We start from the raw sequence: 27,049 nt of genomic DNA, 5'->3' as shown, positions 1-27,049 counted from the left end.
CTAGTTAGGGTGTGTGATGATCAGATTACATAGATGCTGCTCACAGCTATGCCGCTGTGGGTAGAGCACAGCAGGAAAAAAATCTATACTATTTTCATGCTGTGGATTCTCTAGTCCTAATTTCACTACACCTCTGTTTTCTCATCTGTAATATGAAATAATTGAGCTAAGCCAGCCCTAGCATCCTGTGATCCTGTTTGTTTAGCCCCTAATATAAACAAACCTTATTCAATATACTCTATTTAAAAATCGCTAAATCTAGATCATGTCAAAATACCACAGTCTATCCCAAAAGCTTTCTTCTTACAATATTAATATTTGTGAGCATAAGAGGTAAGTGTGTTGGATCATTCCGATAGCTATTATCTAAAAATGCATTAAAGAAAACAAACAGGTTTCTTGTTTGGAATTCCATTTCTTCTCAACTTCCCTGTTCCTTCTCACATTTCTGTAGGTTCTGCCACAGGTACGATTTCTTCCACAGTGTTATTCTCTGATTACATCTCACGTCCAGAAGACCACACCAGCATCCTCCACTTTGACAAGAACGAGACACAGAAGACCTGCCGGATCCTGATCATTGATGACTCCCTTTATGAAGAGGAGGAATCCTTCAGTGTTTCACTGAGGCTGCCAGTGGGAGGACAGCTGGGAGCCAGATTCCCCACCACTAAGGTCACTATTCTGGCTGATCGTTATGACGGTAAGTCCATTTCTTGCTTCCCAACCTTTGGCAATGGCTGCCTTCTCACACTTTCCTGTGAGTAGCTCTTCAAATACATAGACATCACCAACACCAATGACAAAACAGCCATGCAGGAAGATTAAATATTTGGGTATGACTTAACTTGACAAAAGAAAAAGCACAGCCCAAGGAGGTGACCTAAGACTTAGAAGGAAGCCAGGGAGAGGACCTAAGTCAAGTGTCTAATTACCCAACCAGGACTACCCCAAGAGGACCTTCATCTTAGCAGCACAAGCATCATCCCTCACAGCAAGTGCACGAGTTGTTAAGCAGCACAAGGATAAGATGGAGCCCAGTGTGTCAGCATCTGGACCTCTTTTTATGGTTACCTAGCAGGGCGTTTGCTCCAGTCCCTGGGGATCCCAGCTGAAATTTAGCCAGAGAAGAGAGGGGCACCTCATTCCTAAACACCAACCCTCCCCTCCCAGACACGACATAAAGTATCAAGCCCAGTATGATTTTCCTAGGTCTCACCTGCCCTTTCTATAAGGAGCACTTTTAACAGAAAATGGTAATAAAGACAGGGCCAGGATCAGACTGTTTTATTACTACTCTCAAATTAGTTTGACTGCTTCATCTCTCAACCATGCTTCTGTCAGGATTTGAGTGGCTGTGAGCTGCTGAGCTCAGATCTAAGAAGGGTTAGACTGGGCTGTTATTACAGACCCAAAATTAATGTGACTGCTTTATGGATGCATCACAAAGCTTCCATTAAACTGAGAGCTGTGCCAAGAGATAAACACAGATTTGTAAAGTTTGAACAGTTTATACTCTCCAGGTAGGTACAGTAAATTTATCATGTACTATTGTGTTCTGTTTAAAATTATGTCTTCATAACAACCATAGAACAAGGGAAAATATGAGCAAGATTGAAAGTGGCCTTTTGTTTGTTTGTTTGTTGTTTAATCTCCTAAATGGCTTTGCTTGGGAATATTTCACCCTGTGAACCAGATCTCTGAAATTTACAGTAGACTAGTTTTGCTCCATTATAAAGAAAAAAGAATTTTCAAGGACTAATTTCAGTTCCGAAACACATCTTTACAAGTATCAAGAGCTAAGGATAAGGATAGGCCCTGAGATCCATGCTTTCTTCATCGTGTACTTTTCAAAAATTTCTTCATTGGAATTAAAACAAAGATTGTTTTTCTTAAAATAATTTGAATAAATTTTCAATATATTCCTTTATGGAAATGTATAATTGTATATATTTCCTGTTAAACCAAAGAGATACGAAGAAGTGTCCAATAGGAAAATTAGCCTCGATTTTCCAGTTTCATTAGAAAGAAGTTGTTTTGGAAAGAGAAACACTACTCACATTATCTTATAAAAAGTATCTGCTGATTTGCCAACAGAAGAGAAGTAGAATCTGAGTAAATCTGTCTGGTTGAGACATCTGAAAAATCCCTACATGGTCAAGTCTAGTTGATTAATATGGAAAACAAATTGAGAAATGAGGACACTCTGAAAGAAAAAAAATGATGACATGGCATTATGTGGTTTCTGAAGCCTGCTTAAAAGATTAGAATTTTTTTTTAATTACAGGGCTACGATTAGGATATTGCTAAAGCGACTATCTCTTACCAAGCGGTTAGGAAAGATTTACCTACACCGAGTGCTACAGACCAAGAAGGTGTTAGCCAGGCAGAGTGAGAAGGGAGAAAGGGAAAGTTATTTAACATTTTTCTACATAGTCTACTTCACAGTATATCCTTCTTTTTATAATCAATGCTTGCTTTTCCATGATGATGAAGAATTAACATGAAAAGTTGAAATGTGTAAACACATAGCTTCAAATCCCTTTTCCCTTCACTACCACACCTTTTCTTATAGCCAGAAAGATCGGCGTCAGAACAGTCTCCGTTATTCTTCTCTACTGGAGCTAGTAATAGGTCAAGGTACACAATGAAGGAGATGGTAGAGAAAAGGAAGAGAATCAAAAGTGGAACAACAGAGTCAGAAAAGCTTGTGCTGGGGGCCTGGAGACTTGGATTCTAAGCCTGAGACACACTCTCTCTGGGTAACCTTGGCTACGTCAAGCTATCTGGGGCTCTGTTTCCCAATCATGAAATAAGGGGATTGATTAGGTTGTCTCTAGGAACCCTTTCACTCCATAATTCTATGATTCTTAAGTCGTTAAGAAGAAGGCATTAGTTAATAAACACCACCAATACACAAAAATGATGCATCCTGTAGGCTGAGTTTTTCCATTAAAATTTTGTCATGAACTTAGAAAAATATATGTCAAAGTTTTGCTCTAAACAAGTAAAAAAGGGAGTTAATTAGTGAAGCAAGGACTTAGAACTTGAATGGTCTCGCGTTTTAAGCTATCCATTTTGACTTTTATTTTTCCAAGGCCTACCCCTGTTTGACTCATGCTATTCTTTCCAAGCTAAGTGCCAGAAGACATATCACTGAAGTGATATGTCTATATGCTGGACATGCTCTAACATTTTGCAAGCACATATTGAGTTACATTTTGATAAGCAAGTGCATTATATGATTTTACCCAGATAATTAGAAGGAAATTTCTTTTAAAACTATCCTGAAAATTTTAAGCAAACACGATGAGGTTGTCTGACCTTCAATTATTCTATCTCTTCTTCCTCAATAAGAAGTATGTTTTCTGCAAGCTCTTTACCTAACAATTAGAATAGGCTCAAACACCAGAGCTTACTTGAAAACTACAAAAACTAGAGACAGGCATAAAGCACCCAACAGATATGAGATCTAAACAAGCAATTTAATGGGATTCAGGTGAGGTGACATTATATGACTTTGTTGGTATGCTCAGAACTGAAGTGACTCTGGGGACCACCTTACAAAAGAATGAGAGAGCTCCTTAACCAAAATATTAGTGTTTATATAATAACAAGTGAATGGCTGTCAAAAGAGCAGACATCCAAACTCTTTGGTCATTAATATAGGCTGCATAATGGACCCCAAATATATCCACATTCTAACCACCAAAAGTGTGAATGTGTTACCTTACATGGCAAAAGGGACTTTGCATATCTGATTAAGTTAAGGCTGTTGAGATGGAGAGATTTTCCTGAGTTACCCAAGTGATCCCAGAGTAATCAGCAGGGTCCTTATAAGAGAGAGGCAAGAGGATCACAGAGAAAAAGGGAAGCTGATGACTGAAACCAGAGGTTGGAGTGATGCACTTTGAAGCTGGAGGAAAGGATGACAAGCTGAGGAATGCAGGCAGCCTCTAGAAGCTAGAAAAGGCAAGGAGATGGATTTCCTCCTGAAGCCTCCAGTTAGAACACAGCCCTGTCAACACCCTTTATTTTAGTTAGACTTCTGACTTGCAGAACTGTAGTAGAATAAATTTTTGTTGTTTTAAGCCACTAAATTTGTAGTAATTTATTACAGCAATAAAAGGAAATTAATGCCATCAGTATTGTTTCTGGAGGAAACATCTATATAAGAAACCAGTTTATAATTAGAAAATTTAGTGACTGGTGTGGAAATGAAATGAAAAGATGATCTCTTCTTGTCATTAGGCAAATACAGCCTTCCCTTCTACACTCATAATCCTACAAGAGTATTGAACATTTCAGTGTAAGTCAAAGATGCTCAACCTAACTCTTAATCGTTGAGTTCCCCCTTCTGACTGCATGTCCTTTTCCTAAATCTTCAACTCCTCTTCTAGCAACACTGTGAACCAACTGCAGAGCAAGGTAAAAAGTGATTAAGGCAAGGAAAGCTCAGATGAAGGATGAAGGGAATCAAGAAAAAGCAGAGATTTCTTCTAGCTGGAAGAACTCAAGAAAAAAGTACCATTTGTGCTGTGTCTGGATGGGTAGGTGGAACTTGAGGATAGAGAAAGGAAGGACAATAGCATTTCAGGTGGAGGAAACAGCTTGAGCAAAGTCATAAATGAGGAGATATCAAGAATGCAATTCAAGACTGTGCAGGAATGCCATAGGCCAATTCTTTTATTCAATAGGATTAATAATAATCCTCATGCTTTACATTTATGAAGAACTACTTGTTTATTAATGTATATAGTTCCAAAAGCATTTGTTGAGCCCCTACCATGTGTCAGGAACTCTGCTAGGCACAGAGGATGCAGCAGTGAAGAATACAACCATTATATAATCAAGGGGGGAACACTATTCTGGAGTTTTCCTAGAGACTAAATAAAGGATATTAATAATAACTTTCAGCCATTGCAACTCAGGTTCAAACTTAAGAAAATTTTCCTGGTAAAGTTCTAGCTATCAAAATATACAGTGGAGAGATATTTTTTGGAATACTTTTAAGAAGAGAATATACAATATAATATTACCTAAGTTGTTTGTATGTAAATCTTGCTAAGGACAAGAAATAGATAAAAATCCTTCTAGATTCATAGAAGCATGAAATCTTAGAAATAAAAAAGGACCTAGAGATCATGTGGTTCAGCCTCCTCATTGTTGAGGCTAAATGCACTAAGTGGTTTTTCCAGTTTGCCCAGTCAGTTAAAGCCCAGATTTCTGCCTCTGAGTCCATAACTCTTTTGCACTCTACTATGATCCTTCAGTGATATGGTTGTAGGATGCATTTACCCCTAAGAAATGGCCAAATCTTCCACAAATAATATTTTCTTCCTTTTAAAGTTACTAACTGCAGTAATACTGGTGGCCATCTAGTGTTTCTGATAACGAAAAGCTACCTTCATGTTCAAAACCCACAGGAAATCACCAGTCACCAAAGTTTGACCCCATTGTTAGTTTAAAAGGGTTGCAGCTTTTTTCAAGTGTTTGCAAAAAAAAAAAAAAAAGTTACTATATTCCATAATATAGTAATTTCACAGGTACCATTTAGCAAGCAAACCCTTGAAGAACATGTTTTCGTATGCACATAGTCAAAAAGTAGATACTTTGGAGCAGATGCCAGCCCTTTGATGTTGGCTGTCTCCACACAGGTGAACAACAGGATTTTGTAATGTACCTTGATCCTGTTTAAATACTATGGGCTCTGTAGCATTGTCTCATTTTATGTGGAGACCTGCTGGCTGTGTGTGTACAACTGAACAAAGAATCCAATTGTTCTTCGGTAAAAATTTTGAAGAAAGAGATGCAAACAACATGCTACTTAATAAGTGAACAAAAATCTGAAATAAAAGGGGTTGGCACATTCTGCCAGTCATCTCATAGGCTGAGCAAATGTCTGTGTAGAAATGAAAAATGGCCATAAGGGAAAAAAGAACCATGAGCCAGTATAAGTAACTTACCCAAGAAAACATCTGGGTATGCTTACTTTTCAGAAAAATAGAAATGGCATTAAATTACCACTTTGTTTATGAAGTAGCAAGTAAATAAACATTATAAGATAATAAAAGGAGACTTTTTGCTCACTTATAAAGTAGTAAATTGTTTGCCTCTCAGTATTTGGAGTTAAGTGGTAGGAATTTGAAATGATAGTGTCTTTATTGGCTGCACATGAAAGTCAGAGGAAGGAAGAGAATAAAGAATGTAAATGGCTTTCTTTGTAATCACCACTTTCTTAATTAATCCAGTGCATATCCTGGTAAACCACTTTGGCTACATTTTTCTCTCTCTTTGACTCTGTTGTTTATATTTCAAATAGTAAAGTTACATCTGCGAATCATAGTGGCCACTGAAACAATAGAATAACACTAATTAAATTCCAAAAATGAAACCAAAACACTTGAATTTTGTTAGTGCCACAGCATTGTATGAATAACAAAGCCATCAGGTGAACAATAAAGTTAATAAGATGAGCTACATTGTACTTAACTGTGCGAGTAGTTATTTATACAGGGATATGTAAAAACAAGTAGAAGTCTTAATATCTATTTCTTGAAGAAATATTATACCCTTGCGCCCTGCCATATTCCTACTTAATTTTTACTTAAAACTTGGTAGTTTTAAATCCTCCAATGTTCAGAAGAGAACTTGAGAAAATTTCCAGTATTAAATATAAAAAAGAAGGAAAAAACAGAGAAAGGCAGAAAATTACACAAAATCCAGTATATGATCCAATGATTAATTTACAATGTTATTTGAAATGGTTTTAGTAGATTCTTAACAGGTAGATAATTCATTCAAGAGACATTCGTAGCGACCTGCCACTTGCTTAGTACAGGACTACGAAGTCTATCTCTGCCCTCTATCCTACCCAATTCAATCTTTAATTAGATTATCCTTGAATGAATTAAGCCTTTAATGGAGGAAAAAAATATGCACAGAAATAATGATGGAAGATTCATAGTTCAGTGAATTCACAATCTGAATTGCTACTTATCTGAGCAAGTCATTATTTGTAATTACTGGATTGTGGGAACTTGCATTCAGGTTCTGTAACATTTATTGAGGATCAAGCACATTGCGAAGCTTAAAATGTAATGCTAGAATCCACATACATGGTCATCTGTGTGATTTGTTCATGAAGTCACACTAAATATTATTTAATATTATTAATATTATATATTATATATTAATTAATATTATATAGTAATCATATATAATATATTAATTAACATTATATATTAATCATATATATTATATATTATATTGATTAATATTACATATTAATTAATTATTAATTATTAAATAATTATTTATTAATAATTATTAAAATTAAAATATTAATATTATTAATTAAAATTATTAATATTATTTAATTTTAAAAGGAGGCAAATTCTCAAGTTTTGGCTTCCAGTTAGCTTTCAGGAGCTTCCTAAGTGATTTTGGTTGTGCTCTCGAGTTCTCAGCACCCCTGGTGCTGAGATTTGAGATCTCCCTTATTTTTATCACTTAAGATATTAATAATTAATGAAAAATAGATAACTTTTAAGTATTTTATTAGTATCCTGAATATGTTCACCTAAAAGGAAGAAGTTGAGGCAAAATTAATATAGAGTTTATCCGAGCCAAGGTTGAGGACTGCAGCCCGGGACAACGTCCAGGTTGCCCTGGAGAGTGTTCCAGAGAGTGAAGAAGAGGCTCAGGTTTTTAGAGAAAAAGGAGCAAATCAGGAGATGGAGTGTCTTAGTCCATTTGTGTTGCTATAAAGGAGTCCTGAGGCTGGGTAATTTATAAAGATAAAAGGTTTATTTGGGCCACGGTTCTGTGGACTGTAGGAAACATGGTGCCAACATCTGCTTCTGGTGAAGGCCTCAGGAAGGTCCACTCCTGGCAGAAGGGGAAGGGGCGCTGGCATGTGCAGATCACATGGCAAGAGAGAAGCAACAGAGAGAGGGGAGGAGGTGCCAGGCTCTTTAAACAATCAGATCATGTGGGTACTCATACAGCAAGAACTCACTCATTACTTTGAGGATGGCACCAAGATGTTCATGAGAGAGCCAACCCCCGACCCAAACACTTTCCACCTGGCCTCACCTCCAACACTGGGGATCACATTTCAGCAAGAGATTTGGAAGGAACAAATATCCAAACTGTATCAGAAGGCAATTACAAAAAGTTGTTTGTCAGGAATTCTCATTGGTTTACAGAAATAACATTGGTTAGTGGTTGGCTATACACTGTTGAATTATAGGGTGTATGACATTTTATGGCTGCTTAGAGTCCCCATAGCAACTGACTTCAAGAACTATATTATTTAGCTCAAGGGGGAGTGGGATGTGACAGGTGTTACATTTTAAATGCCTCTCTGGGCTGGATAACTTAAAGGGACTTGCATTTCTCAGATAAAAAGATTTTTTTTTCTTTCTCATATAGATAATACACAAATTATTTCTGAATCAACATATTTACATTAAGTTGTTCCTTTATCTGGCACTCCTCATCTCAGAAATATGTCATTCTACTGAGGCTACAGAATGTATTAAATTGATCAACTATGTCTAAAGTGCAGACTGTATTTGGCATTTCACATATGAGGTCATCACAGTCAGAGACAACTGGGAGAAAAGAAATGAGACAAACAATAACAGCTGATTGCCACTGATTTTTATCCTAGAAATCTGAGAAAATGTATCAAAATCATTTTAAGGTTAGATATTTATAAGATGATGTACATTGCACAATCTCTTTACAAAGCAAAGTGATGTAACACTCTTTTTAGATTTCTAAAACTACCTAGATATCTCCCAGCCATGTAGACGCAGTTCCTTGGTTCATCACTGCAGTCCATGGCCTGACAGAGTCAGAGGTCTAGAAGCTCAATTTTGTCTGTGGGCACAGAGACAGGATGCAGACCCACAAGAGACATGATGTATGTGCCAAAATGACAAATTATAAATTACAGTGAAAACCAAAGTCAAAGAAAACTGAAAAGCAGAGTCCCCTGGTTAATAGATTCCCTCCTTAAAGGAGGCTCTACTGGGCAACCACTTCATAAGCAGGAAACTGATGATAATGGGATCTGAGAAACCCCATCAAGCCAATACAGCCATCTCCATCCTGGGCAAATAAATGCTGAGGGTCCTGAAGAGTAAACATCCAAGGTCAGAGTACCTTTCGTCTTAAGATGGCTAGAAACAGGTAACCCATTTTTCCTTCTTTTGGCTGCTTGCTCTTTTCTAGGTTTCATGCAGAGCTAACTTCAGCTAAAGCCATTTTCCTTTAAATACAGCACAAAACAGTCGGCCATGCTGCAGATGTAACCATGCTAACCCAGCCTGACTCTACTGAAGTTACACTTGGTCACATTCCTTTAAGCCCAAGCTTGAGTCTACTGAGTGCCCTAAAACAGCTCAATCTCCAGGGTTAATGATATTTAACTCTGACAGAATCTCCTGTCAGAGTTAATGATATTTTGAGCAGGCATTGGTTTGTAACATTCTGAGGTGTGACTTCCTCCCATCTTCAAGTCCCCCATGGGGCACTCATTTGGCAGCTGTCAGTGTATGACTTTTGTGGGAGATACTTCTGCTTTAGTCCCTACCCTAGAGATATTCAGATTTTGCCACTCGTGAGTCTAATGATCCCTTTGAATGGTATCATTTTATTTTGGCCTTGAGGAAGCAACCACAAGCATTATTAGTGCACTTCCCACATAATTATAATTTTTTAAGAATAATGACATAAAATGATAATTCTGTTAATTTGAGTTTCTAAGCATTAGCCACCTGTCAAATTCCTGTGTGTGGTGTGTCCCCAGCAGTAGTTTAGTTGTCATTTCAGTCAGAAATAAAACATGTGTCCTTCAGCATTGACTATTTGAGAAAATACTGGGAAAAGCACACGTTCATTTCCCAGGTTTAGGATTTTACATATAGTTTACCAGTCTAGGCACATGTTAGATACCAATAATGCTTCCTTTTGAGGAGAGTCAAATACATCATCTTGTAACGAAAGCATGTTTTCATTTAGGCCAAGTGATGACACAATATCTAGCAACCTGAAGATGTACCCAAGTTGCTCAAGGGCAAGTTTTTTTTTTTTTTCCAGATGGAGCTGGGGAATTTTATTCTATTTTGCTGGACTCCAGGAAATGTTAGCTTCCTTAAGCAGAGATTGAATATCCCCTGTCAAATGGATCACCTGAAGAAATACTTTTATAAGGACAACTATCATGGAGTAAGACAAAGAAAAGAAAAAGTATAGGAGCAACCACAGACTAAGATTACCCCAGGCCAGGGACAACAGACTCCCTGGCCCACACTGCCAAGACAGCCATTATAAAAGCATCAGCTCCATGAGAGCGGAGGCCACGGTATCCGCCTAATAAATGTTTGCTGACTGAATGAATGGCAACTTCACATTTATTCACCTGGCTTTAGAACCTAACTTCCACTGGACCTGTATCAAGAGCAAGATAAAATTGAAAAATGTGTCTGTCCTATATATAAGCACTTTATACTATCTCTGCTCAATGAGTAAAGACTTTCTTTCAATTTTTAGTACGTGATTTGAAAACTCTAGTAACCTGCCGCAAAAAGAATCGTCCAGTTTCACAGAGGGTTATATATTTTGTCCTGAGGCAGTAGGATTTGGAAAACTTGCATAAAGTTTGCCTATAAATATTACCAGCTAGTTTAGTGTCTTGGTCATTAAATGGGCATCTAACAGAATGTTGACAGATTTAAGAAAACATTGTAAGGAAAAATTGTGCATAAACGAAGTGTCATTTTGGTGATATCAGCACATTCAACTTTTTGAAAATATTGTTATAGACCAAGATAAACGTCAACACATAAAAGTTTTTAAAATGTGAAAGGCATATATTGCTATGCTGTAAAAACCCAGGAAACTGTTCAGAATAGAACCATTATGCTTTCTAGGGCTAGTCGTATAATAAAACAATTGCTACAGGTTTTAAAAGTATCATAATTTTAATTTTGGACCTTATTTTTTAGTTTAAAGTTAATGAAAGAAAATATTTTAGAGGCCATTACCCAACATCTCAAACAAAAAAAGAAAAAGACTTTAGAAACAGAAAGGAGAAAAGAGCATTCCCAGAATGAAGTGACCAGTGACCACCCCTGCTTGCGATAGAAATGATAGCACTGATAAAAAGCAGTTATCAGGCAGAGATGTTGGCTGTGCGTGGTCTTTTCAGCCTCCGTGATATCTTAAGCTCTTCTGCATTTAGTATTTAGTAAACAAGATATTTAATCACATACAGTTCATATTTGTTAGTTATGTTACATTTATTTTAGGTTTTATGCTGAATCTTAAGGAAAATGGATTATATTCTCCTAACCATTGTCAGATCTTTTCATGAAGTTTCGCAACTTTTATATTTGAAGGTAACCTTGAGAGAAGTAGACCTAGGATTATTTTACTGTTAGACTCATTATGCTGACAGCATATTATAGTTTAAATGGCAACTGCAAAGTTCAAAACAACTTTTTTATTTTTTATATAGAAAGCACACGAGGTTAAGGTCTAAACTAATGCATTTGTCATTTCTTTTATTATATCAATAGGGTTTTGGGGAACAGGTGGTGTTTGGTTACATAAATAAGATCTTTAAAGGTGATTTTTGAGATTTTGGTGCACCCATCGCCCAAACAGTGTACACTGTACCCAATGAGTATTCTTTTATCCCTCACCCACCTCCCACCCTTTTTCCTGAGTCCCCAAAGTCCATTGTATCTTTAAAGTCCTCATAGCTTAGCTCCCACTTGTAAGTGAGAACAAAATGATGTTTACTTTTCCATTCCTGAGTTACTTCACTTAGAATAATGGTCTCCAATTCCATCCAGGTTGCTGCAAATGCCATTACTTTGTTCCTTTTTATGCTAGCCACTGTCAGATTCAATAAGACCACTACAACCAGTTGGAAAGATTTAAGGGCTTCTTTAAAAATTCCGATGCCTCTGCTCCAGGGCACAGACTATTCTCCAGCTCATGCTGGATGCCAGCATGACTCAGAAAATGTGAAGACTAACCACTAGATTTTTAAGTAGCTCCCCAAGTTATATTTCTCTCTTCAGATGAGGTGCTTCTGAGCCCATAGTCCTATATCAAGGGCAAGATAAGCACAGTGCCATACAATTGGGAGCTCCAAGCTCTTCTTTGAGGAAGGAGGAGAAGAGAAGCACCATACCTCTAATGCCTTGACTTTCCTGGGGCATGCACAAAACACTGGCTTCTGTGTCACCTCTCACTGAGCACTAACAACCTCACATACTATAGATGTCCAGAAGCTACTACTGAGAACAAAACTAGAGTTCGTAATAGCAAGCTAGCACATGCCACAGCTGCAGCCTCCAGCTCAGTGCAAAGTGAGTGGGCAGGGGAAAAGAAAACAGCTCCAAGCTGATATTACAGCTTGTACCTGGGCAGGGAAGAAAAGGATGTGACCACACATAAATGTTCTGATTTTTACTGAGGCCTTCCCAAGTCACTGGCTTCTGTCTACCTGCCTCAGACCACTGATGTAACCCACCATACTCTAGATGCTGAGGGCCACTGCAGTGCACGGAATGTTTGTGTCTCCCCCAAATTTATCTGTTGAAATTCTAACCTCCAAGATGATAGCATTAGGAGGTGCGGACTCTGGAAGGTGATTAGATTATGAGGGCAGAGCCCTCATGAACAGTACTAGTTCCCTTATGTAAGAGACCTAAAAGAGACTCCTCACCTCTTTTGTCGTGTAAGTGTATAGCAAGAAGGCAACATCTATGAATTAGAAGGTGGACCATTACCAGATGCTGAATCTGCCAATGCTTTGATCTTAGACTTCCAAGTCTCCAGAGCTGTGATAAATTTCTGTTGTTTATAAGTTACTCAGTTTATGGTATTTGAATCTATAGATTGCCTTCAGTAGAATGGATATTTTAATGAACACAGGATGTCTTTCCATATGTATGTCTTCTTAATTATTTTATCAATGTTTTGTAGTTTTCAGTGCAGTGTACGAGTCTTTCTCTGCCTTAGTTAAGTTTATGCCTAAGTGTTTTATTCTGATAGTATTTGAATGTAAATGGGGTTGTTTTCCTAATTTTCTTTTCAGATAGTTTGTTATTAGTGTAAAGAAATGCTAGTGATTTTTGTATGTTGATTTGTATTTTCCATCTGTACTGAATTTATTTATTGATTTTAAAAGCCAAAACAGTTCTGAGAAAGAAGAGCAGAACTGGAAGCATCACATTTCCTGATTTCAAAATATTTACAAAGCAACAGTAGTCAAAATTATAAGATACTGGCATAAAAACTGTGCTTATTTAAGCAGGTCTTCCTGAGTAGATTTTCTATCTTCTTTCATATGGGCACTCTAGTTAATTTCCTTTATGCAGCTGAAAGTTTCATACGATGTGTTTTGGGATTTTGCCATTGACATCCACTGTTGGCTTACATGTATCTTTCTGGATATGCTTGCTGCGTTTGACATTGTGAACACTCATTCTTCTCAAAATTCTTTACTCTCTTGATTTTCCTGTTTCAAACTCCTCTCTCTCCATCTTGCCAACTATTTTTTGCTTGTTTGTTTTTGCTTGTTTGCTTATGTTTCCATCTGTTTGTTTTTGGTCTCTTTTTGGGGCTCCTGTCACTCGGTCTTTCTCCCCAAGAGTTGATGTTCTCCGCTATGATCCTCTTTTTATTCAGCCATAGTAGACAATCATACCATCTAATATAGGATTAACCCCAATCTGTATGCTTAAGACTTCCAAATCTTATCTCCGGCCCTAGCTTGATTTTTTATTTTTTGAAACAAAGTCTCGCTCTTTTGCTCAGACTGCTGTGCAATGGTACAATCATGGCTCACTGCAGCCTCAATCTCCTGGGCTCAAGTGATCCTCCCACCTCAGCCTCCCACAAAGCTGGGACTACAGGCATGTGCACCACACCCAGCTAATTATTTATTCTTTTGTAGAGATGGGATCTCGCTCTGTTTCCCAGGCTGGTCTTGAACTCCTGATCTCAAGTGATCCCCCCTCCTCAGCCTCCCAAAGTGCCGGAATTACAGGCATGAGCCACTGTGAGGCTTGATTTTTGAACTCTAGATTCATGCATGAAAGGGTTTTTCCAAAATATCTACTTAAATGCACCACAGGCCACTCAAATTCAACACACCTACAATCAAACTCATCATCTTTCTTTCTCTTACCCTCAGTCAACACTGTTCCACCTGCTTTATTCCCAACTGAGCTAGTGCCTCCCACTCCCACCCACAAACACTAGAAATTTGCAGGGCATCCTAGAAGCCGCTGCATTAGTCACTGTGTGCCATTCAGGGCACTTCTTACATTCACCTCTTCCACTCCATCACTAATACTACTGCCTACTAGTAGTATCATCATCATGTCTCACATGAATAATTGCAATACCTTTCTAATGGGTTACACTAATTCCTCCTAAATTCATGGCCCACACTGACACTGGACAAATATACAGAAAACAAAAACCCAAACACCTTTTCACTGCCTAAAATTGGTTTCCACATTCTATACAATTTAAAATGTCAAGTCCCATCTACCTAAAATGATTATCTTTCTCTCTCAATTCATTCCAACCATTCCTCTGTTCTCACCTTACACACTACCAATAAACGAGTTCTTGCATCCCTTCCTAAATGCTAGATGTTTTTCATGCTTATGTGTCTTTGTTCTTACTAGCCACTCTACCTATTTTTCCCACCTCTCTCATTGGTCAATTCTCATTAATTTTTAAAGACATAGCACCTTATTTTCTCCAGGACTCCTGAGCCTCAAAGGCAGTTTCTTTTTTTTTTTTTTGAGACGGAGGGTCGCTCTGTTGCCCAGGCTGGAGCAGTGGCGCGATCTCGGCTCACTGCAAGCTCCGCCTCCCGGGTTCACGCCATTCTTCTGCCTCAGCCTTCCGAGTAGCTGGGACTACAGGCGCCCGCCACCACGCCCGGCTAGTTTTTTTGTATTTTTAGTAGAGACGGGGTTTCACCGTGTTAGCCAGGATGGTCTCGATCTCCTGATCTCGTGATCCACCTGCCTCGGCCTCCCAAAGTGCTAGGATTACAGGCATGAGCCACCGTGCCTGGCCCCCTTCTGCTACAGAAGGAACTGGTGTGGAGGCCCTGTTATACCAAAAATATCTCGAAAACAAGACTGTATATCTCTTTACATTCCCAGTAACTAGCACCATGCTTACAGCACATAGGGGATGCTCAATAGATGTTTATTGAACTGAACTAAAAAATATTTTTTTGAAAAAACATTGAATTGACTTTGCCAAATCTGATATTAAAGAACCAATACTGACCAATGGGCATTATATTTCTTTTCTCAGAATTCAAAACCTGTTTAAATAAGCAGTTCTAGAATTTTTCTAAAGATTAAGCCTACCAGTCTGTTTCTAGAATCTGTTTTCTATCCTGAGGCAACTGGAAAAATATTTTTCTCTCTTCCATCTGTTGGCATCCATTCTGTTCTGTATGGTTTCTCAGTTTACCAACATTGTTTCTGTTACCTCACCTGCAAAACTTGGCATTAAATGTCTCTGAATATGAACACTGAACTCATTTTAAATGATAATCTTATCTCTCTGAGAGCTTAATTTCTGACATCGTATTTATTTTTCCTATTCTCATGTAAAGGACATTGTCTCTTAAAGGAGATTAAAACTCATCTATGGCTGTGGAATCCATTTAACATAAATATGATGTGGTCAAAGCATCATACTCTCCTAATTGCCCATCCTTTAGAATCACTGCTAGCATCTCAGTTTCTCAGACAGAGCTAAGGTAAAGAGTACTTGGAAACTCTTCTGTGCTACATGGAGGAGCTATTTTCTCTATTCTGACAGATCTCCTGATACTCGACACCTAGAGCATCTAGAAATAATTTCATGACATTTTTTCCAAGTGTCACTATCCTCCTCTTATGTCTTATATCTTAGTGTATTCAGAGGCTTGAGTTCTGACATTTTTTTCTCTGAACAACAGTATAACTGATCCAAATGTTTTTTTACTTTTCTCACTTCTTGCCCTTCCCCAATGCCACACAATATAATTCCTCTGCTAAAAATGCAGGTAACTTTGTCCAGACTTTTTTTTCAAAAAACTTTTTAATAAGTTCAAAATATATCAGAAGAGAGTTAAAACTGTCCATTTGACGAATTCTTGAGACTTTGTCAATATGCTAGCCACTGCATCACTAAAAATACAAGGGCATATAGAATATGGTCCCTGACCTTGAGAACAGTTCATAAGGCTCTGATAAAAACACAGGACAGCATGTTAGAATGTATTTAACATTTCTGCACTTTAAAGAGATGCTAAATCAAGAGAGGGGGCTCGAAGGAGACCATTTGGGAGGTATGTGTGCCACCTGCAATGTGGAGAACCCAGTGAACTGGGATCTGGCTCTGCCTGGAAAATCTCAATGTGGGAGATAAACTGGTTGGTTGCTTTGGTGGATGAACAAAAGAGAGGGACTGCATTGGGGTTAAGCAGTATTCCTGGAGTTTATCAAGGCAGAGGATGCAGGAAGGTTGGCATGGACCACATGTTAGCCATGCATACAAGAGTGAGCCGGAAAGAACTTGTCTTAGGTCGCGTCCAAAGGTGCCATCTAGAGGCTGAACAGGGGTACTGCCAAATGCTAAATAGGTTGAGGAATGATTCAGTCACCAGCCAGAATATAGCTGTTTCATCCTGATCAAGAGAACTGCAGATAAGAGATACCCAACTGTGGGAGTGAGAGATCTCCAAAGAACCTGCAAAAGTGTCCATGATAAACAGAATCAGCTTTTCTTCCATCTTCCGAGACCAAAGAGTACTGACATCCATGAAAGTGTTCAAGAAATAACTTTTCTGCTACTCCTGCTTCTCCGCCTTCTGTCCTGTCCCAACCGTGGAGGCATCAGAAACACCCATTAGCAATAATGAGGAGAAAGTTATTGGTAAGAGAAGAAAGAAGGGGATATGCACATTACCCTGACCTGATCACTATGCCATAAATATATCAAAACACCACTATGTACCCCATAAATATGTACAATTACTACATGTTCATTAAAAAGAAAAGAAAGAATGACTCCACCACCCTTTTCTGAGTACAGGCCATCTGCCTGCTGTATGCCTGAGGTGAGCAAATTGCAAGTGTGTTCCATTACTACAGTTATAGAACTATCTGAAATGTTAGGGAAGCACAGAGTGAAGAATGATTATTTCTTGAGGAAATAAATATGGCTTCCCAGAGAAGGCAACTCTTTATCAAAGCCTTAAAAAAATGAGTAGACATTTGCCAAATTGGCACATTCCAGCTCAGAGAACATCACCAACAAAGATGGAGGCTCATAAATGCATGCTGTGTTCAGTGTATTGGGAGCTCTTTGGCATAACCGGGACACAAGCCACAGAGTGGGGTATGGCACCAGATGATTCCAGAAAAAATGGACTCAAATCAGATTGGGAGAGGTCTTGTATGCCATGGGAAAACTTTCAGCAGTTTTACTACTACTACTCCCTCAGCAGTTAAGAGATCTACTAAAATATACCTTGAAGCAAATATTTACTAAATCTGATTTCTAGCCTCCAAAATTTGAATTTAAATTCAGATATGCTCCTGATGCATTGCAGTATGTTTGCGAAGGTGTCATCTCCATAACTAATTTTCCATTCGACAAGCTCAAGGGGTCGTCCCTCCATGATGAATCTGCTTCCTAATATTTACATTTTTTGCCTCCAGATGTCACAACCAACAAAAGCATTCATCTCAAAACCTTTTTCATGACAGTACATATAGTAGGTACTGTTACAGCTAAGTCTTGTATATGCTTTAAATAATCACCTAAGTTCATAGCTACTTTTTAGAACAGAGCGAACGGGGTATGGATAGGTGTATTTGCTTGGCCAAAGCAACATTCGCATTGTCAACCTCTTCCTCCTTTTAGAAGATGTACAATTCCCTTCTACCCACCGCTGAAGCCTGGTGTCTGTGCTGGTTGGTCTGCTTCAGCCTTCTTTTTCTATGAAGCCACTTCTTGGCCTCTTGGGGAAGTGCTTCTGGCATCTCAGCTAACAGGATCTCTCCTCCCCCTCATTCACTGCCCCAGGATTTCCATCTGTCCCTGTAATCAGCAAATGCCCTAAGAAAAGCCACAGCCATAGTGATCAAACTCAAAATTCTGGCTCAACTGTCCTTCCACAAGAAGAGCAATTTTCTCCCTGCCAAAAAAGCCTCTCTAACTTCTCCACCATCTTTTCCCAAACAATAGCCGACTTGCCTGAGTTACAGCTGATTGGCCAATTTTCCCTAGTAGGAAAATCTCTTCTATGTAATGGAAAGTTCTTAAAAAAATGAATAGCATCCCAACTGACTTCATCTCATGGCATTTCCTGGAGTCAAAGTCATGGCATGTGACTCTGATGTGGTTTTTTGTGTGTTTTTGTTTTTGTTCTCCCTGAACTATATAAAAAAACAAGACCTATGGGATCCGTCATGTCTGACAATTATGACAAATGCCCGGGCTCACACAGGGCCAAAGGAGACAGTACACCAGGCAGGCTGAAGCATTCTTAGTTTATCTTTTTTTGCCTCTCTAGAACCTGTCCTGCACTTTGGGGATGCTGAATATCACGTCAATGAAAGTGCTGGCTATGTGGAGGTTTGTGTTTGGAGAAGAGGCACTGATCTTTCCCAACCAACATCCATCATCGTGCGCTCCAGAAAGTCAGAGCAGGAGTCAGCAGAAGGTGAGAGGGCCACACAAAGAACATATCATTATCATGATACATGTTTATGGTGGGATCTAGTCTGTTAAGTGTAAGCATGCTTAGTCTTTGTTGATGGACTCTGAATGAAAGTTTCTCTGGTTTCAGCACGTAGGTGGTTTGTATATGTAATGACTTCTGCTGGTTATGAAATAAATACGTTATTCAAACAGCAGCCTTTATGATTCATTTATTACCCACTTGCTTGTCATGGGCTCAAATTAATTTTTCCAAAGTTCAGAATATTTATAGATACTTAAGCTGCTCATAAATAATATTTCAGATGAAATTACCCCCATAATGGCCAAGCAAGTCCAAGCTCCTGGAAGAATCCCATCACATATTAGACCTTTGAAGGGTAGGAGGTTTCCACTTCAGACTCAGGCATTTGCCTTAGCTTCAAACAGCATGTGTTCATGCCCTGCTCACCTTTGCATTTCCTGACATGGATGACCAAGGCCTAGCTGACAGCATGGCACAATTCTAGATACCATTTCCTGTAGAGTACCTGTCAGGTGCTTTATCAGAAAAAGAACAGGACCCAACAGGAAAAGAAAAGGACACTTCCATGTACATTGATGCCCACATTTTCTCATTTCCAGTTGTGACCTTTTGGTGTGGTGTTAGGTTGTTACTTTTACATCTTTCTAACTTTTTGATGTGAGCATTTAGCACTATAAACTTTCCTGTTACTACTGCTTTAGCTGTGTCCCAGAAGTTCTGGTATGTTGTATCTTTGTTCTCACTGGTTTCAAAAAATTTCTTGATTTCTGCCTTAATTACATTGTTTACCAAGAAGTTATTCAGTAGCAGGCTGTTTAATTTCCATGTAATTGTATGGTTTTGAGTGATGTTCATGGTATTGGTTTCTATTTTTATTGTTATATAGTCTGAGAATGTGGTTGGTATACTTCTGAATTTTTTGAATTTGCTAATAATTTTTATGGCCAATGGTGTAGTCGATTTTAGAGTATGTGCTATGTGCAGAAGAGAAGAATGTATATTCTGTTAGTTCCGGGTGCAGAGTTCCATAAATGTCTATTAGGTCCATTTGGTCAAGTGTCAAATTCGGGTCCCAAATACCTTTGTTATTTTTCTGCCTTGATGGTCTGTCTAATGCTGTCAATAGGGTGTTGAAGTCTCCCTCTATTATTGTATGGTTACAATATTGTTGTATGGTTATAGTCTCTTCATAGATCTTTAAGGACATCTTTTATGAATCAGGATACTCCTCTGTTGGGCACATAAATATTATTCAGGATAGTTAAGTCTTCTTGTTGAGTTAAACCCTTTACCATTATATAATGCCTGTCTTTGTCTTTTTTTTTTAATCACTGTTGGCTTAAAGTCTGTTTTGTCTGAAATTAGAATAGCAACCCCTGCTTTTTTTGTTTTCCATTTGTTTGGTAGATTTTTCTCCATCCCTTTATTTTGAACCTATGACTGTCATTGCATGTGAGATGGGTCTTTTGAAGACAGTATATGGTTGGATCTTTCTTCTTTATCTAACTTGCAACTCTATGGTCTTTTAATTGGGTCATTTAGCCTGTTTACATTCAAGGTTAATATTGATATGTGAGGATTTAATGCTGTCGTCTTGTTGTTAGCTGGTTTATTATGCAGACTCAGTTGTGTAGTTGCTTTATAGTATCAATGGTCTACGTACTTAAGTGTGTTTTTATGGTGGCCATAACGGTCTTATGTTTCCATATTTAGTGCTCCTTTAAAACCTCCTGTAAGGCAGGTCTGATGGTAATGAATTCCCTTAATATTTGCTTGTCTGATAAAGATCTTATTTCTCCTTTTTTGATGAAGCTTAGTTTGGCTGGATATAAAATTCTTGGTTGAGTTTCTTTTTTTTTAATAATGTTGAATATAGGCCCCCAATCTCTTCTGGCCTGTAGAGTTTCTGCTGAAAGGTCTGCCATTAGGCTGATGAGGTTCTCTTTGCTGCCTTTCTCTTCTCTTTAGCTGTCTTTAATATTTTTGTCTTTCATGTCAACCTTGGAAAATCTGATGACTATGCATCTTGGGGATAGTTGTCTTATACAGTATCTTGCAGGGTTCTCTGCATTTCCTGAATTTGAATATTGGCCTCTCTAGTGAAGTTGGGAAAATTTGCATGGACAGTATCTTCAAATATATTTTCCAAGTTGTTTGGTTTCTCTTCCTCTCTTTTAGGGATGCCAATGAGTCATAGATTTGGTCTCTTTACATAATCCCATATTTCTAAGAAGTTTTGCACATTCTTTTTTATTCTTTTCTCTTTTTGATTGTGTTCTTTCAGAGAACCTTTTTGCTATGAGGTTCCTTCCTCAGCTTGATCAATTCTGTTGATAATACTTGCAATTGGCCCAGCACAGTAGCTCTCATCTCTAATCCTAGCACTTTTGGAGGCCTAGGCAGGTGGATTGCTTGAGCCCAGGAGTTCAAGACCAACCTGGGCAACATGGCAAAACCCCGTCTCTTCAAAAAATACAAAAAAATTAGCCAGGCATGGTGGCATGCACCTGTAGTCCAAGCTACTTGGAAGGCTGAGGTGGGAAGATCACCTGAGCCCCTGAGTCCAGGAAGTTGAGGCTGTGGTGAGCCATACATTGCAGTCTGGGTAACAGAGTTCGACCCTGTCTCAAAAAAAAAAAATTAAATTCATTAATTAAAAAATAATAAATATTTTCAATTGTATTATGAAATTCTTGTAGTGTGTTTTCAGCTTTATCAAATTTGTTGGTTCTTTCTTCATTTCATCTTTCAGTTATTACATCATTTTATTGTTATCCCTAGATTCCTTGGATTGGTTTTGATTTTCACCTGAATGTCAATTATCGTTATTCCTAACCATATTCTGAATTCTATATCTGTCATTTCAGTCATTTCAGCCTGGCTAAGAACCATTGCCAGGGAACTAGTGCAGTCTTTTGGAGGAAGGAAGACACTATGGCTTTTTGAGTTGCCGGAGTTATTACGCTGGTTCTTTCTCATCTGTGTGAGCTTATATTCCTTTAACTGTGATGTAATTTTAGTATAGTCAGTTGACTTTGTTTCTGGATGTTTTCAGAGGGCCAAGGCTTTGTTCAGGGTCTTCATTTGTAGCTGAATTCTTGTCCTTGGTTTCACAGGGTGTTATATGCACAGTATTGTTGGTTTTGAAGTTTGGGCTGTGATCTAGAAGATGGTGTGTAAGTGTAATGGCTGGTAGGCAGGCTGTCAGCCAAATGGCTCCTTTGTGCATTTGCAGCCATATTCCCTCTCAGCACTCTAACAGTGTGGGCTCCTCTCTTACTTGAGTGCTGGCTGCAGATCCTGACTTTGCATTCCTAAGCTATACACCACAGCCCTGAGACAAGCTCAGGTTTTACATGTCCTCTCCTGCTTGGGGGCGATGAGGACAGGGACCTTTAGCCGTGGTAATGGCAGAGGGTTTTCCACTTGTCTCTTGGAGCTCCACCCCAGAGAAACACAGAGCTACTACAATCAGAGTGACTGCATTCTGAGCCCAAGCTTGGGGGACTGGGGAGGGCCTGCCTGGTGATGAGCAGGGGATGCAGGAGGCTCACAGGGAGGACAGACTGGCCTCTCCTCCTTAGGGCAGTTAAGAGCTGGAGGTGTGAGTAAAGCACTCAGAATCTTTGTTCCTTTTCTTGTCTGTCTGGGGGCAGCAAGGGCAGTACCACTACAGTGGCAGTAACAGAAGAACTTTCAGTTGCCTCTGGGAGCTCCACCCCAGAGAAATGCAGAGCCACTGCCAATGGAAATGTTCAGTCAGGAGGTAGTGCAGCTATGCTGTGGGCTTGAGCCAGGAGACCTGTTTGGTGAAGAGCAGAAGGTCAGCGGCTCACAGGGAAAACAGACTTGACTCCTCTCCATATGGCAACTGGAAAGGTAGAGGTGGGAGTAAAGCCCTCAGACTCTTTGTTCCTTCCCCAGTCTGAGGGCAGCACTGGCAGAACCACTGCAGTGGCAGTGGCAGAGGGGCTGTGAGTTGCCACTGGGAGCTCCAGCCCAGGAAGACACAGAGCCACTACCAGTGGGAATGCTCAGCCAGTCCTGAGCTGGGGGCCCTGCCTGGTGAACAGTAGAGGCTCCCAGGAAAGAGAAACTGAGCTCCTCTCCGTATGGTGTTTGTGGCATGCTGGAGGTGCTGGTAACTTGACCAGCCCTTTGTTCCTTCCCCAGCCTGAGGGCAGTAAGGGCAGTACAACTGCAGCTGCAATGGCAGAGAGGTTTTGCATTGTCTTTGGGATTTCCTCCTCAGAGAAATGCAGAGCCACCAATGATTAAAGGGTTCAGGTGGGGACAAGGTGGCTGTGCTGGATTCCCAGGTCCCCAGGTCGAGAGGCCCTGCCCAGTGAGGAGTAACAGTGGCAGGGACTCACATGGAGAACAGACGGGGCACTTTTCTGTAAGGCTGCTGCACTGGGCTGGAGGCCTGAGTTAGTCCTGAATCTCTTTGCTCCCTCCCAAGCCTGAGCTCAGCAGGAGTGGGGGTTGTGGAGCAGCAAAAATGGCGGCACTGCTACTTCTGGGAGCTCTGTCCCAAGGAAGTGCAGAGCTGCTAGCAGCCAAGAGCCTAGGTGGGGCTGGGGTGGCCGGCATCCCAGGTCGGGAGGCCCTGCCCAGTAAGAGGTAGCAGAGGCAGGACTCATGGGGAAAACAGTCTATTTCTCCATAAGGCAGCTGTGCTGTGCTGGGGGTTACATTAGTTCTCAATCTTTTTGCTCTCTCCAGAGCCTGAAGACTGCAGGGGCCAGAGCTGCAAACCAGCAAAACCGACAGGCCTGCCTGCTACCATTGGGATCTCCATCCCAGGGAAATACAGGGCTGCTACCAGCCTGTAAGCTCAAGTGGCCACGCTGGGGTCCCAAGCCAGTGGGCTTTGTTTAGTGAGTTCAGTGGAGGCAAGGTGTATAGTCCATCTGCTCTTCAGCTCTGTGGATTCAGCCCCTATCCTGGGGGCATGTGAGGCAGCAGGAGCTTAGGGTTCCCAGGGGCCCTGGGACTCCATGCATGTCTGAGCCTTAGCTCTGCCCAGTCTCCACACGGTTCCCTGTGTCTGTCTGCAGGCGCCAGTGGTGGGGGTGGTCATGGGGGATTTCCAGAGCCCAGGGTTGCAAAGGCTCATGGAAGAACTGTGGGTCCCAGGAAGCTCGCACTCACCATTTACCCATGGTGGGGATCCTCCCCTGGCTTCGCCCCAGTCCTAGGTGGCAGCTGTCCTGTCTCAGTCTTCTCTGTTCTCTATGGGTCATGTTGCTTCCTTGATGAGTCTCAACCTGTCCACCTGGATAATCCAGCTGCAGAGCTTGTGTGTTTATTCACCACTCTCTGTCCTCTCCATGAGAGCGGCACACACTAGCTGCTTCTAGTTAGCCATCTTGCCACTCCTCTCCCCTTTCTTTCATTCTTTTTTAAGTTTTCAGACAGGGTCATTTATCACTCTGTGTGTATCCATGAAAACAAGAGTGAAGAAACCAATTTGGTTAGGTGGACTTCTTTGCTTGTGGTTTGAAAGAGAAATTTAGATTCCTTTAGATAAACCTCTTTGCATAAAAGTAATGATGCCTCTGCTAGCTGTCTGGTAGGGATGAACTAATAGAAGTAATGTTCATGCTTGGGGTGGTGATTCATGGGTTTAACAAGTACAGTTGTAGAAGTAAGGTTTATACTTGATAATCTATTGAACCTAGTAAATATTTGATATCTGCTCAGGTTAGTTAACTATATTAATCTTATGTATATATGTATAAGATATACCTTGTTACATTAATAATTATAACTTCTGTGTTCTTAATGCCTACTATTTGCCAGATATTGTGTTAGCATCCTTGCTCTACTATCTATAATCTTCACAATTATCCCCATTTTGCAGTTGAAGAAAAGAAACTGAGACTCAAAGAAGTTAAAGAATTAGTATAAGTAAGCAGTAAACCAAGATTTGAGTCAAAGTCCATGAGATACAAAACCTTATCCATTACTCTCCTGCCTTAGTAATTTTCGCTATAACCTTGCTTTTGTTTTTGTTTTTGAGACAGGCTCTCGCTCTGTCACCCAGGCTGGAGTACAGTGTTGTGATCTCAGTTTACTGAAACCTCTGCTTCCCAGGTTCAATTGATTCTTGAGCCTCAGCCTCCTAAGTAGCTGTAACTACAGGCACTCACCACCATGCCCTGCTAATTTTTGTACTTTTAGTAGAAATGGGTTTCACCATGTTGGCCAGGCTGGTCTGGAACTCCTGACCTCAAGTGATCTGCTCACCTCGGCCTCCCAAAGTGCTGGGATTACAGGAATGATCCACCGGGCCCAGCTCTGTTTTGTTTTCTTAATGTCGCTATTTGGTGCCTTTTAGAAAAATTTTTGGAGTAATCTCAAACTTACTGAAGAGTAACAAGTAGAATGAGATACTTTTCTTTTTCATCAACTATTGAGAGCAAGTTTGGAACCATGTCTCCAAAAACTTACAATGTAATTCCTTCAAAGACGTTCTCTTGTATAACCACAAAACAAGCATAAACTGAGAAATTAACTTGATACACTTCCATAATCTACTCTGACCTCATTCAAATTTCAACAGTTGTCCTCAAATCATTCTTTACAGCAAAAGAATCCAGTTCTAAATCACGCATTATATTTAGCTGTCATGTCTGCTTTTGTTTTCTTCAGTCTACAACAGTCCTCTCAACACCTTGATGTTTTTGAAGATTATAACCCAGTTATTATACTATATAGAATGTCTTCCAAATTTGGGTTTGTCTGATGGTTTTTCATCATTAGATTCAGGTAACGCATTTTCAGCAGGAATATCACAAAGATGATACTATCCTTTCATTGTATTCTGTCAAATGGCACACAGTTTCCATTTGTCCCATTATGGTGGTGTTAACTTTGGTCACTTGGGGAAGGTAGTATCTGCCAGGGTTCCTCATTATATTCCCTTTTTTCCTGTGCAATTAATATTTTATGGAGGAGTACCTTGAGACAATATAAATATTCTGTTCCTCTATTTATTTTTATATTTATATCACTCAGGGGTTTCCATTTAATTCCATTGATTATCATATGTTACAATCATTACATTTAATGGCTTTCCAAACAAGTCTCAAAGAAGCTGTATGGTGAGGTGGACCAGCTTGAAAAAATGACTAATAACAACCCAGAGAATGGCAGAACTTCACGGCTTCATAACATTGAGCAGAATGTTGTGAGATTAAAACAGATGTCTGGCAAAAGCGAATGAGTGAAACCTAATCAAAATAAAATGTATCATATTTATCTTCAAGGTTAAAAATTAAAAAGGCACATCCTTTCATTTCAAATTGAAGCTACCTTCAGAGATCCTTCCATCAATTGGCAGAATCTTGGTGGAAGTAGTTGGAAGGTGATGTGCCTGGTCTAGACGTGTAAAGCCCTGGTGAGGATGGCAGGTGGGCATGGCACAAGGGCCTACAAGGCATTTGGCAGAATATGGAAGTTCCCCCTACTGGGGATCAAACCCAAAATATATGATCCTGAGAGTGCTGGGTACAAAGGAGAATGCCGCAGAGTTGATGATGATCATTTTTCTCTGAAGGAAAACTTATGACAAGTTCTGCTGTCTCACTAGTGCCTTTTCCTCTTCCACTAGCTGGAACAGATTATGTTGGCATCAGCCGAAATCTGGACTTTGCTCCAGGCGTGCGCATGCAGACATTCCGCGTGACCATCCTTGATGACCTGGGACAGCCCACCTTGGAAGGCCCAGAGAAGTTTGAGTTAGTTCTTCAGATGCCTATCGGTGCAGTGCTTGGAGAACCAAATAAAACTACCGTTTTCATCAAGGATACCATCACTGACTGTAAGCAGAGTGCTTGTAGTTCCTTTGATTGAAAGACTTTAAGAGGGAAAAAAAAGAGTCAAGATATGTCTCCTAACAACAGAATAAAACTCTACTGTTTATAGATCTTAGCAATTCTGGGATATCAGTGATATTGTACCATCATTGGTGTTATATTCTGGTGATATGTGGAAATGTAATTTATGTGACTGCATGGAAATAGAAATATATATACATAGAAAACATTGAGCCCACAAAGAATTAGACCGTATTCATGCTCTTTTTCTATTTTGTTTTACTTTGTTTCTGAGGCAAGCAAGAAATCCACTGTGATCAATTAAATCAAAAGTTAAAATCAAAAGATTAACCTCTCTTTACTGATTGATGCCGCATATGAAACACTTTTCAACTGTCTCTCTATATATAAAGTTCTCTTAGTG

The 27,049-nt window shown here is 39.6% G+C and overlaps 1 protein-coding gene across 1 annotated transcript in view; it reads left to right on the top strand.

Annotated features, from left to right (window-relative positions):
• Positions 1-26,867, top strand: part of FREM3 (FRAS1 related extracellular matrix 3) — a 107,056-nt gene extending 80,189 nt beyond the window's left edge. The window contains exons 6-8 of the mRNA XM_025386233.1: positions 455-703; positions 18,632-18,781; positions 26,421-26,867. Coding sequence (XP_025242018.1) covers positions 455-703; positions 18,632-18,781; positions 26,421-26,662 — 641 coding nt within the window. The 3' untranslated portion in view covers positions 26,663-26,867. The remainder of the gene's footprint in view (positions 1-454; positions 704-18,631; positions 18,782-26,420) is intronic.
• The last annotated feature ends 182 nt before the right edge of the window (positions 26,868-27,049 follow it).

This window comes from Theropithecus gelada, chromosome 5 (assembly GCF_003255815.1).
Source record: "Theropithecus gelada isolate Dixy chromosome 5, Tgel_1.0, whole genome shotgun sequence".
Taxonomy (NCBI): domain Eukaryota; kingdom Metazoa; phylum Chordata; class Mammalia; order Primates; family Cercopithecidae; genus Theropithecus; species Theropithecus gelada.
The sequence above is the reverse complement of the archived record's forward strand: the minus strand, read 5'-3'. Positions and strand labels throughout refer to the sequence as shown.